Source organism: Sycon ciliatum, chromosome 7 (assembly GCF_964019385.1).
Source record: "Sycon ciliatum chromosome 7, ocSycCili1.1, whole genome shotgun sequence".
Taxonomy (NCBI): Eukaryota; Metazoa; Porifera; class Calcarea; order Leucosolenida; family Sycettidae; genus Sycon; species Sycon ciliatum.
This window is the reverse complement of record NC_088649.1, coordinates 20,990,411-21,004,507: the sequence shown is the minus strand read 5'-3', so window position 1 is coordinate 21,004,507 and position 14,097 is coordinate 20,990,411. Positions and strand designations below refer to the sequence as shown.

Below are 14,097 nucleotides of genomic sequence, written 5' to 3'. Positions count from 1 at the left end.
AAACTGAAGCGCAGAAAGGGTGAATTATCCGGCGAATACGGTGCGGAGTGCTCGGAGCCGCGATCGCGATGCGTCACAAGATCGCCAGTCTCCGGGGCCATTGGATTCGTGAAACAGGCAGGGCCGAGCACGCATGGTCTGACTGCTTGACATGTCGACACAGATCAGACTGATGATCAGTAGACCTACGCGCGCGGTACACGGTGGTCAGAAGTGATTTTTTATGCCTGGTGGTTTACTTGTTCGCCTCATTTGAAGGTGTCGTGGGAGCTTCAGGCGAAAACACCTACAGCCACCATTCTGGTAGTCGTACTGCACAAGGAGGAGGCGAAGTCGATCGTCTAAATCGTGCCTATGGAGTGAAAAAATCAAAGAAGCGCAGTGTAGCTTAGAGGAGATGAAAAAATGTCGACGTTTTGCAGGTTGACGCGCTTGCAGATGCGCCCTGAGACACCAGCAGCGATGAAAACTAGAAGGTCAGGCCAAGAAACGACACAGTAGTTATCTATCTACCGTCTCTTGGTTGATTTTTTAGTACAGGTGCTCCTTTGTACATATGCTTGAGTTTTGAAGTGAAGCGCACATTTTAATAAGTCGGACCAAGTAAAAAGGCAGATTTGTAATTACCGAAGAACAAGAATGTATTGTAGAGTTCCAGCGCAATTGGCAGAGGACGTTGGCACCCACCAGACGGGTGGTTGCTGCCCTTGTCAGTGAGGTAGAACGAAAACGGAAGGAGAGGTATCACCTTGTAGATCGTGAAACACACAAGGTAAGCATATTCCAGCACTGTCCAATTATGCCATACTGAGTAATATATAGGGTGAAACAATTTTTTTCAAAAATATTCATACTCGGAAAAAATCAGAATACCTGTTTATACATGGTACATACATTTACCACAGAAATCTGCAGTTTCAGAGCAGCAGTCGGCAGATATTGATGTGCAGACTCAGCACCTATTGCAGACAAGGCTGATATAGTTATCAGATCTCTGGAGAGCAGAGGCGTCAGCATATAGAAGAGTGATACTAGTGCCCTAAATGTTGTTCAACACCGACACGCTTGGACTCCAGAGGCTTGCCACATGTTGATGTTTTGGTGCGAGTTTGGCATGTTTCGGATGCTGCTCCACTGGACGTCAGTGCAGGCTCTTTGAACCACAGGCATGGCTGTTCGATTCAAATCTCAAGTAGTATGGGCGAAGTGGGTTCTGGTGCGAAGTTGAACCCACTTGACCTTATGAATGGGTACTTGAACTCAGGGGTGTTAATTAAAGTGGCCATTTGAAACCTGAAGTGTTTTAAGTGGGCCAGGTGACATGTAACTGGGTTAATGTCTAAGTGGTTTTGAAGTGCCGTTCCGCGACATAAGTGCTTTTACAGTGGTGGGTGTGGCATAAATAAGATTGTCTGGGATGTGGTTTGAAAGTAAATTATGATGTTCTTGAATATTCTAGGTATTGCCAGACGAATTAAAAGACTTAGTAGCCCTTCTAACAGTATGATCCCGCAGGGGTATTTTAGGATGTGTGTCTCATGGGTGAATTCATACATTATCACGCGACGTTTACCGGACCCTGTGATCAGTTAGCATCATGGATAATGAAGAACAATTTGAAATACTGTGTGCGTACAAGGAGAGTCAACGCACCGGCGTTGAGCATGACGATGCTCCTTGTCCTGATGCCCCTCCTCCTACTCCAAACATGGACAAATGTTGGCATAATCATCAAGTTGTGAATGAGGGACACTTTGTGTGTACTGTATATGGGCTTGTTCTTGATAGCGTGTTTTTGCCCGAGGTGAATTTTTACGGACTCTCCAATTTGAAATGCTAAGCGGACTTTCCCTTTCACTGGCCCGAGCATGATCCACGAATGCACATTATTGTTGCCCTAAGCAAGACAAGAAGCGGCAGGGGCCGTGGGTTGTTAGCTGGGCAAGATTAGCAAAATAATAAACCACGGTCCTTGTTGTATATGCGCGTCCCGTAATTGCTCTTCTTGCGGCACTCGAATGCCTGGAGTTCATCAGATATGGGCTTGTTTTGTATGAAGCCGCATTGGGGTGGAATACCCAGACGCCAACGATCGCATTTTGAGCCCTAGTCCAGATTCCGCACGTGCGGATATCAGCGTGGGTAGCACCTTTTAGTGATGTTAAACTGATAATAGAGAGGTTCAGCACTACGTAAAGTTGAGCAACTTCACGTAAGCGGCCGGAAAAAACCGTGAATTTGCGAGTTTGCCCTCCACTTACGGAAAGTTGCCTACGGAGAGTACGTAAATAGGGCTCTGATAACGTAGCTGGTCCGTAAGTGGATTGCGGTACAAATTTATGACGAAGTTGCCAAGGGCAGCTACGTGATTTGAAAACTCTGTATGGCGGAACCCAGAGGCGCATGTGGTTTACGTAAGACTTTCCGTAGATCGTAATAACGTTATGCGGAACCTCTCTATTGATGAAAAATAAAGGTTTGTCTCTAGTCTGTACGTAATAATAATAATTATTATACAGGGCTCCGAATTCAGTTCCGGCGAGCACTCTCTCGTTACTTGCTCTGAGTGCAAAGGTGATTGTGTGTACACAATTGAATTTGTTTTGTCTTCTCTCACATAGATCTGACTAAGGCCACTTGCCAGCAAAAGTGTAACATCATTTCCTCCCTGGACAATTGCTCTCTGTGTGCCGGCTATCTGTTCAACTACACTTGCCTAGGTGAGTAGTGGAATAGGACTTGTAGCTACTCCACAAAGACAGTGAGGAGGCTCAGTTCCAGGTAAGAGATGCAGAAAAGTGGGAGATACACGTCAAGTTCATGCAATGGACCCACGTTTGCAATGTTGTGTGTAGTCACACGGATTCAAAACTTGTGCAACCAGAAACGCACACACCTTTTTTCCAGACCTCAACATTTGTGTCATCAATGTGTATGGCTCATGTTGTGAGCTGCATTTGGAGTGAAAAACGTGTCACTGGCTTTCTAGGTTCAGCTTGGTTCCATGCTTTAGATGGTTAGAGCTTTCGCCAAGTTTGGTATTTTGATACCTCACGCACAAGCACTGCCTTTGAACTTACTGTATTGCAGGCAAATACGTTCATGCTCTTGGTGTGACTGGAAAATTCTTCTCTACAATAAGATGCATCTTGTGTTTCAACGTGACTTGTGGTTTAGATCGAGATGAGTGTCTACATCAGACGCACAATTGCAGCTCCAATGCTGCCTGTACAAACACTGTTGGGTCCTACAACTGCACATGTGACTCTGGGTTTTCAGGTGATGGCAAATTCTGCAAAGGTATGTTACAATTGGCTTCTATTCGAGGTACCACGTACCCAATCTATACGAGATGTACATGTGTTTCTGGCGTAAAGCCGGGTTTTTACCGCCGCTTCATCCCTGGTTTTGCTCAGCGCTCCGCTCCACTGAATGTATTACCAGGCAAGGGTGCCAGCTTCACATGGACTAAGAGTAGTAATGCGGCGTTGACGCCTATGAAGCGGTCAACTACAACAGCCCCAGTGTTTAGCGAATCCTGACTTTTCTGTCTCGTCTGACAGCCTTGTTCTAGATTCTAATGCAAACTAAGTGGCCAATGGAGCTGTCCTTTGTCAAATTCAAGGTGGCGAGGAACACCCCCATTGCCTTTAACAGCCGGATATTGATGAAGGTAGAGAGAAACTACAATGTGTCAAACGGGGAAACGCTTTCCCTTGTGCATTTTGCTGATCAATTCCAGCACTATTTGCTATGTCGGAATTTCGTTGACCGTACCGATTACACTCCAATCATGGCGTTAATGTCCGCTAAGGAAACACGCGGCCGCAAAGCTCGGTAGGTGGAGCAAGCCTTGGACTATAGCTTCATTGCTGTTCACCGGCCGGGTCGGCAGTACCTGAATCCAAATGGTCTCTCGTGTTCCTTGTTGTCGGAGCCGCATCGATCCCGTCTCGAGACTTCTGCAGAGCAGCCGGAGGAAGCTAGTTTCCCTGCCGCAACGGCATCTGTGGTTGTCGCGACTCCTGTATTAGCTGGCCTTTCCGCAACTGAGTTGGCTGCTGCCAAACCTGCGGATGTCGACCTCTCAGAGCCCATCTTGCTTGCAGTGCTAGACTGCCTGCTCGGTTTACTGGTTTTGCTATGTCCTGAGTTTTTTTGTGCTGTTTTTTTCTCTATTCTTGAGGGCGTGAATATTTGATAGGAGTAGGATAGTGTAGCATGACTGCCTATCACATGTAATGCATGGATAGCTATACGCATACTCGCACTATCTTGGTCTTCTTTTTCTCCATGTGAGACGGTGAACACTGATGATAACTTACGTAATTACAAATATGTACTTTAAGAGTCTTGTGTGCGGAGAGTATCCGGGTTACAAATGCTCCCGTTTTGTAATTTAGACATCATTAACAGACACGGCCCTTTAACTTACTGTATTGCAGGCAAATACGTTCATGCTCTTGGTGTGACTTGAAAATTCTTCCCTACCATGATGTGCATGTTGTGTTTCAACGTGGCTTGTGGTTTAGATCGAGATGAGTGTCTATATCAGACCCACAATTGCAGCTCCAATGCTACCTGTGCAAACACTGTTGGGTCCTACAACTGCACATGTGACTCTGGGTTTTCAGGAGACGGCACATCCTGCAAAGGTATGTTGCAACTTTTTTTTTATTCGAGTTACCCAAGGTGAAGAAAGGTGCCATAATGTGACTGTGCAAACACTGTTGGGTCCTACAACTGCACATGTGACTCTGGGTTTTCAGGAGACGGCACATCCTGCAAAGGTATGTTGCAACTTTTTTTTTATTCGAGTTACCCAAGGTGAAGAAAGGTGCCATAATGTGAGGAATCCAACGGACCTTATTCACAATGTTTGCTGTGTATTCATAGCTGCTCCTCAACACATATAGTATTCTCTATACCCTCCCATAAAATGTTGCTGTTTCTGCATGCACCACCGCATTTGTTAGCACTGTACACCCTTCCTGCTCTCCACGCTGGTCTGGAACTTTGGACAATATGATTCGCAAGCTAGCCCACAACCACTCGGCCAAAGCACTGGCACTCAGGAGCAAGAATAAGAGAACAAGTTGGTGGCAGGGTTTTGTTTAAAACAGAAGAAAACACATTGGAACGAGTTATGAAGTAACTGTCCACGACTCTAATAAGATAATAAGCAGCCAGAATGGGCGTTAACGGGGATCTCTTTCAAGTATTTTATAGGCTCAGTTACAGATGCATTCTATATCAATCCTTTGTCCTCAAGTCTTGATGAGAGATTGGTGACTGCACTTGCGGGCACAGCGCAAACAACGACGAAGAAGGTATGCTCCCCTGTGATTGAAACTAGGTCAGCTGTGTTCTTGTCGGTCGGTCTGCCACGCTGGTGACGTAGGCGCCTTGCTGCTTCTGACAACATCCAAAGGGTTACATGTTGTTTGATGTGGGCGCTCAGGGGCTCACCGATTCTACCAACATATCGGCCATCGCAGTGCCGACATTCAACTCAATAAATCATACACCTTTAGTGTTTATAAAAATAAAAAGACCAAAAAACTACACATTACGCTATAATGTCCACTATCACCACCTAAACAATCAGCTCATGCGACAACATTGCATTCAATTATTTATTTATTTTGATAAATTAATCCTTGGCTCTCAATCTCTCCATCCATGTCCATTCCTGCACGCCTTTAGTGTTCATTCCCAATAATTTGAACTGTTTCACCTAATTGTGTCACGTGTTATGTGTTACTTAGGCATCTCCCTCTCGAGTTCAACATTGCGATGTAATTCCAACTAATAAAGTGATTACACGGTTTGATGGACAGATAAAACCGGGAAAGACTAAACAAATTGACAGTCACAGCCAGGGCTCAGTACAGGGACCTTCGCTTGAGGCCAGCTATGCTGAATCCACTTTACCTAATAATAACTCCTCAGGCCTTTTCTTTGGTATAATATTATATTTAAAATAGAGGAAATCACACCGAACCAAGTTATGAAGCAACTATCCACGACTGTAACAAGATAATAAGCAGTCAGAAAGTCCGATAACAGGGCACACAACCGACATGTTACTGAGACATTGCACGTCCGGAGACCTAACTCTCACAAACCTCCAGTGTGCAAACCAACAGACTTCCAGCTTGAAAGGTTCAAGGTTACGGTAGGACCAATGAGGGGAAGGTACGTGCAGCTAAAAAGTGCACAAGCTAAGTGCCGCGGCAACAAAGAATGCCGACTTTTACAGGACCATGACCGTACTAACATGACAACTCCGTCCAACTGCAATTCTAAGCGGAAAACAACACACCGCCTAACTTGGATGGGTCAGCAATATCAGAGATAAAGAAAGTGGGAAGCTTTGCAAAAACGAATTGTACAAAACCGGACGCCAGTACCTAACAGTACTTCTCATGCGTAACAGTATTGTGAACGAGTTGACTATGGTAACAAATAGTTTAACACAACGTACGTTTTGCAGTATTGTTTGTATGATCCCTCCTATGATTCACGTCATTGTGTTTAAACCTGGCTTGTGGTTTAGATGCAGATGAGTGCCTATATCAGACTCACAATTGCAGCTCCAATGCTAACTGTACCAATACGGTTGGGTCCTACAACTGCACATGTAAATCTGGGTTTTCAGGTGACGGCACGTCCTGCAAAGGTATGTCACAATTGTTTTTGACTCATGGTATCCAAGTGAGTAAGGTTACGATAATAAGAAGAGTCCAATGGAACTTAGGGGCCAAGGGTCCAAGGTTACCAATAGTATTTTGAAAACGAAAAGTTTTCGTTTGGGGGTGGCTGGGTTTCAAGGAGTTTTAATTGTTGAATGCAGATGGAAAATGCCCAGTTATTTCTGGGTGTCGAAAATTGACATCAATATTTTATTGGAATTCGTTTAGCCTGCAGAAAAGGTGGGTGGGTGGGTGGGTGCTGAAAAATACTAACACTTTTCGTTTTACAAAAACTATTGGTAACCCTAGACGGCCCCTTAATCGTTTAAACATCAACGTAGAGAGCTGAGAGTTGTTTGAGCCGACAGCTGGGGATTCTCTGCTACCTGCTAGGTGTCTCGATTATGAAATTCGGTTGAGATTTGGCGGAGTCATGATCAATAGACCACGTCCTTGGGTGCGGACCTATCCACGCCAGTCGTTATCGACGGACGCACACTAAAAGATGAAATGGAACTTCCCAAACAGTTCTACTAGAATTTGTTTCACTTTAACGGAAATCCGAGGAATATGTGGTGTTACCACGTATTGCAGTTTCTTTAGGGGTTATCTCTGGCACACGTTTCATCATTAAATTTTATTTTTCCTGTTCTGAATGCGTACGTCTGTTCAAGCTCAGAGCTCTTTTCTAGACTATGTCTTTTCTTTGCCCGGCTATTGCTCATCACGCCTTATAAAGCTTTGGTATTAATTAAGGATATTCTGGTATCTCTCTCGGCAGGCGAACATTTTTGGGAATGCTATAAAATTGGAACATGGAAAATTGTGGGCATAATTGAGCGATCGAGAACCAGATTTTGAACAGTCAGATGTGCAACTGTCAGACATTTATGTTAATTCCAAAGACGGGAAGGCAAACACCATCGAGCCGACCATAAGTATTATATTATAGTATCTAGTTACAGTGGTGAAGAGTATCTCTTAACTCGTTTCCATTTGTCCCTTTCCTTTCTACAATTATTTTTTTAGTTCGCCTGAAGTACTTTAGCTGCCCTAAAGACTCAGCAGAGCTGATTAGTAGTCGTCGTAATGTCAGAGATTCCCACTAGGGATGAGCAGAACACTCGATACATGTATTTCCACTCGGTTCTCACCAAAAGGGGAGTTGAACATAACTAAATTCCCTAGTTCATTGTTTAAAACGTTTTTTGTGGATCGATGTGCAGGTGGGGCAGTCCAGTGAACATACGGCAACTAAAAGGGTACAGTCGTCCCTCTCTAATCCGGCACTTGTTTATCCGGAACCCTTGCCAGCCGGCGCACTTTCTGACGAAACCAATTCTTCACGTTCAATTCCTACATCTTAATCCGAAACTTGAATTCCGCCTCCGGCAGTGACTTTTTGAAACGAATCACTCAAACTGCACGTAGTTTGATTTCATAATCTGGCAGTACGATCGTACAAGTGCACTCCTTGCCAGGCCAGGCTAGGCCAGTCTGTATAAAGCATCTAGTTACAGTGGTGGAGAGTTACACTTAACTCATTTTCATACGTCATTTTCCTTTCTAAATTTCATATTGGCTCAATACCAGAGTTAAAAAAAAATAATTAAATTTGGAATTTGGGCCACAACCAGCTAAAACATGTCTTAGGGTGAACATTTTCAAATTTTGTTTTCCTCCAGAAAACAGTTCTTGGGACCTTACTTGACCTCTTGAAGGTGATACAGGGCAGAAAATAAGTCTACAAGTGCCCCAAACACCGCTTTCAAAATATGTACTTTGAAATAGAAAATGACAGTTTTCGCACAGTAGGACACAAAGAGACAAACTAATTCTTAGTGGCTTTTGTGGCGGGGAAGCAGGCAGGCATAGTGGGATGGTCTAAGACCATGATTGAGAAACAGAGGGTACCAGGTTCAAGTCCTGCTTGGAAGCGGAAGGATTTTTTCCAGCCGTGCTGCGACCCACAGTTAATTGGGAACTCGTGGCCTGGCACGAGGGAAACATGGATGCAGTGAATGGGATTTCGGTCTTTGACCACTTTGTGGTGGGTCTGATCTACTCACCTCCCACCGTTTAGGAGCTGCATCTGCGCCTTGATCCAAGAGGGTGGTGGCGTTCCTGCGGATGCGGAAAACTGGGCCTTTGGCCGAGTCTCACGCGAACCGTTTTTTTTTTTTTGTGGCGGAGCACAATACAACGGAACTAAAGATGTTGACACCGACTTGAGCATGTCAACGACATCAGTTCCAAGGCATGGCCCAAGTTCTTCCTGGAAAGCAACACGATGCGCTTGGCGGCGTTGCACTTGGATACTCTTTCGATTCTGGCAGTGACACTTTCGATCGTCGCCTGCGTTTCCGAGACTGCGTCAGACGCCTCATGAGAGCTGAACGCAAGTAACGTCGTAAGGCAGCCGGTTCGCCGCCTCAATGATTATGTACTACTACTAGCCCACAACTTGTGCCTCTTCACTACTAGAGAGGACGGGGACGATTCAGCTTTTGCTGTCGACATCAACATTAATGAGATCCCAACAAATTGTCAGCGTCGCTCTCCAGACCCGCCGCCACGGACTTGCAGACACCTGAACAAACCTGGGCCATGCACAGCGATCGTCTAGTATCACTAGATGCGGACATTGTCAGTCTTTGCTCGCCAGCTACTTGAAGTCGAACGCCAAACAAGTGTTTGAACAAAATTTGAGAAGATGATCGCCACATCATGAATCATTATTTTGAATGAAGTGCAGAGTGAACGCGCTCCAAAAGAACATTTTTTTCATTTCGTCATTTCCCAACTTTTTTTTACGAAACCCCAAAGACATGTTTTAGCTGATGGCGGCCCATTTATTTCCTGGGTCTTTTCTTTACGATTTGGCAAAGGTCTAAACCTGGCCAAATCTCCATCTCAAACTTGGTTGACCAGGTGGGCGTATACATTTACAGAATAAATTGCCGAGCCCAGGCCAATCTTTACATTCACAGACAGACGCCGCTTATCCAGGTTTTCTAGCCGGTGCCACTGCCATCCGGAAGGAAATGGCTGATCAACAAATCACAGCATATGGCGCACACGACATAATCTGATCCAGCGATACACAGACTGGTTCGAGTTGTTATGTGAAAATAGCTTATAAAAGAAGTCCAAATGGCTCCATCCTATCCAGTTTCCATATGGCATGCAGAAAAGGAAACAGATGAGTCGTACAAAGAATAGGAATTTGAAGGACTCGCTGAACTACTGGCTGCATGCTCTCAGTTGATTGCGTTGGTAATGTTTTTAGCTCCTCTTCTTTTCTTTGGAAGAAATTGAGAAATTGGGATTTCAGTCTTTGACCACTTTGTGGTGGGTCTGATCTACTCACCTCTCACCGCTTAAGAGCTGCATCTGCGCCTTGATCCAAGAGGGTGGATACGGAAAACTGGGCCTTTGGCCGAGTCTCACGCGAACCGTGAATTTTTTCTTTTTTTTTCTTTTCTTTAATCCAAAAACGAAATCACTCTCTCCGCTGCAAATGCTCGCCACTGGATCATCACCTGGATGAAACAGTGGAGAATTTTTGCTAACGATTTAATGAAGTTTCGAGTTTGCCTGACTTTGACGGAAAAAAGCCACTTGCACAGAATATTTCTTTCGTCCTTGTTTGGCGGAATTTGTTTCAGTTTCTTCTCAGACTTTCCCCTCAAGCTCTTGCTCTCTAACTACAAATGTGTTGCACTGCGGCTCCATAAGTTCCTGCAGCGGTTACTCCCGCACATGTCAAACCAGCCCTACAAAGGATACCTTAATGGCACATATAACAGCCATGCTGATTCTTGTGCCAGCCAATGTCAACTGACGTTTCTAGGTTTGCGAGAAGAAAGGACCAGAGATTTACAGGTTATCCGTAGTTGCCGAACACAGGCAATTACAAGCTTGATTGCTTGATAAGGCTGTTGGCATGTGTATTCAAGACGTCATTGAGCTAAACGTCAGATCCTTGAATGGCAGTAGCATATAAGTGATTGTTAGGCTAACTGTTGCACAGTATGATTCATCACAGTATGATTCATAACAGTAACAAGCTGATAATTGCCAGTGTTGGACAGCAACGGGTAACCTGTGACCCTTTGTTCCTTCCTTCTTAACGTCTCCCTATCTATGCCAATACTAACTAAGATTATGAGGCAAAATGAGCTGATCTTAAAAATCAGGATTTTTGCAAAATAGCCTTCTATATGAGACAGGCTTTTACACCGGACACTATGGTAGTTCGGGACTCTGAGACAGAATCGGGAAGATGGCAAGCATGTTGTGCGTGCTTCTTCTGTGTTGGATGATGTCGTGGAAGAGTATTTAAATGGGGCACGAAACCTCCTTGGCAGGCCGAGCCCTTGAAACAACTCCATAACCTCCATGACAAGAGTACATAACCTCGCTCTTGCTAACGAAATCAGTCTATTGTAGTGATAGAAATGAACAAGTGCCACAGAGTTTGCGTGATTTGTATTCTTCCATGCATGTTGATGTCTGTGTGTTTGTGTGTGTGCGTGTGTGTTTGTGTGTGTGTGTGTGTGTGTGTGTGTGTGTGTGTGTGTGTGTGTGTGTGTGTGTGTGTGTGTGTGTGTGTGTGTGTGTGTGTGCGTATGATTCCATTCGTGTGTGCGTATGTGTGCACTTGTGTGTATGTGTGCATGTGTGTGTATGTGTGTGCATGTGTGCATGTGTGTGCGTGCATGTGTACGTGTGTGCGTTGGTATGTCTATACTGGTGTGGTGTCTTTCTTTTGACTTTGCTTGACTGGAGAAGTGGTCATCATGACCATTCCACGTAAAAGTTCCAAATTGAGCACCGGGGCATTGGCAGGAATTGTCATTGGAAGCTTACTGGCAGTTGCAGTGTGTGGAGGTGTTGTTTTAACACTGTCCAAGAGAAAGTCTCCAGGATTGAGGTATGTGCAAATAACTGCATTACTCTGTCCATGTCTCTTTAACACTTGCGGCGTTAAGTCATTGCTGATATCTGGCCTACATCAGTGGTCCGTTGTGTAAAATAAACCAGTCAGCATTGCTGTATCTGAGATGATTTTCTAATACCTGTATGCATCATCGACCTTCATAGCTAGATATTGTGCATATTCTCTATTTATGATATAAGAGTTGTGCTTTTATTCTTCAACACCCCTCCACACCGTGCTTATAAAGGAGACCGCACCTTCATTGGAGACCGTGCTTACATTTTTTCAAACAATACATCCATGCACAGCAAAAAGAAATACATGCTAGCTATCATGCACACAGCATTGATTTCCAACAAGACCGTGCTAATAATAGAGACTGTGCTTATTATGTTTCGAAAGGTGCTCATAGTGTGCTAGTATTAGAGACTGTGCTAGTAATGGAGACCTGCGCTTAAATATAGAGAATATACGGCAAATGCGTTTCTAGAATTGTGCCCTCTCTCGAACGGTATGCCTGTCTCTAAGAGCCTATGAAAAGACGATGCACCCTCTTGAATGGTGCTCCCTCCTTGGTCTTGTGGTCAAGTCGATGTGCAGGTTTGGTGTTGTTTTGCTAATGACCTTGCCCAAGTAATTGTCCAGGTGGATTTAGGATCAAAATCGCAATTCTTCGTGTAGGTTCTGTTCAGTTGTGATGGTTTATACTTGTTTTGAGGTAATTTATATAAAAGAGAGAAAGGACCAAGGAACTGCAAGTTACGCTATACTGTCCACTAACACCACCAGCTACTAAACAATCAGCTCATGCGATTACATTGCACGACACTGATCGATGGTACTGACGTTCTACAACTAACTGGCTAACGGCCCTAGCACATCTTGGATGCGCACTCCAACAGCCTTCCAACTTGGAAGGTTCTGAGTTATAGAAATAACATCAGGAGGGGAAGGCATCCGAGTCCACTCTTGTTTTGAGGTCGTAAACTTTCGACTCTATTTTTTACTACTTTTATGGTGGATGACGTGAATGTACCAGCATTGCAACTAAATACAACACCTCTTTAGCATTGCCCCGTCGGTGATGGACTCTGAAAGAATAGTGCCCCACAGGCTAATCAAGCGAGTACAGATATTTCACGCCATAAATGGAATATTGCTTTTGTTCCATTAGTAGTGGCTGTGGGCTCTTATTTGAGCATATAGATCGGAAAAAGGGGGCTTATGTCATTATTGAGCATGTTGAGCTATCTTTCCATGGTATTGCTGCATCGCAGCAGATCACTCTGTGAAGACCTAGGTCCAAAATATACATCCTTCACAGAGCTGCGGGTGTTTCAATAAATAAATTATACATCGCTTTAAGCAGAAAACTTCACTTTCAAATGCATATTTCTCAGCACTGCGTGAAACGACATAAGCCCCTTTTTCGGATTTAGATGCTCATTTACGACTTACTCAGGTGTCCCTGGATCCCTTTCTCGTCATGTTGGGCTGTCGGTCAGGAAGTGAAGCTTCGTGGTGGCTTCATTCGAGTTTCTGCGAAGGCAGGAATTATTCCTCATGATGTATCAGTGCTGGTGGCGTAACTATAAAGAAACGGAAGTGAATGCGTGCCTGCATGTACAAACACTCCTGCCCACACAATCACATGAATTAACCGCCATGTGTACTTTAACCACCATTTTGTTGCCTCTCGTTATGGTGCTGTGTTAGAGTTTGCATGTGATTCCGTAACTTGGATGCTATTTTTTTTATCGCGAAAGCTTAGTAGGTCTTTTCCAGTTTTAGTCAGTCCAAGTTCTGTCATTTTCTGTGTACTTGATTCATATGTCATGTAGGAAAAATATTTCTCTGACAAACAGAGAACAACAAGGTCAGCCAAGGCTAGTTAGTGGCAGCTCAGAGGATGCTACCGACACAATGAATCCTGATTTGCTCTAAGATGGAGGTAAGACATTCCATGAGTTTACTGAGAGAGTACATGTGATCAATTTATGTAACATCTTTTCTATGTAAGGTACAGAAAAAGTCGTCAGAAGGGGTCAGGGCAGGGAATAATGCGCCCCATTCACCACTCTCAGTCAGTATCTGGCATTCTATGCAGCGTTTTCCGGAGAGAAAAGGAGGCCTTTTTTCAGCTCCGCCCTATAGACAATACTATTAGCACTCCAGCAAGTCGGAGGGGGTTACTGCATGGTACTTATAGGCCGGAGAGCTCGCTGCAGACAATGGCGCACAGGACCCATTGAGAAAGGTATCATCAACGGAGTTGCGGGGCAACACAGTCACATTCCTCGCTGAAAAGGTTACCTAAAGCATGGGCTACACCAGCTTACCGGATCAGCTCAGTGTCTCTGTTGACCACGTCTATTCTTGTTTTATGAGCGTTGGATTTGCGCCAGGATAGCAAATGTATGGAGTACATCGTGTACATGTTGATGTACATGGAGTTGACGG

At 44.5% G+C, this 14,097-nt stretch overlaps 1 protein-coding gene across 1 annotated transcript in view; it reads left to right on the top strand.

Moving 5' to 3' along the window:
- Window positions 1-4,696, top strand: part of LOC135821697 (protein kinase C-binding protein NELL2-like) — a 16,060-nt gene extending 11,364 nt beyond the window's left edge. The window contains exons 3-5 of the mRNA XM_065334693.1: window positions 2,622-2,720; window positions 3,178-3,300; window positions 4,533-4,696. Of these exons, the coding sequence (XP_065190765.1) occupies window positions 2,622-2,720; window positions 3,178-3,300; window positions 4,533-4,696 (386 nt within the window). The remainder of the gene's footprint in view (window positions 1-2,621; window positions 2,721-3,177; window positions 3,301-4,532) is intronic.
- The last annotated feature ends 9,401 nt before the right edge of the window (window positions 4,697-14,097 follow it).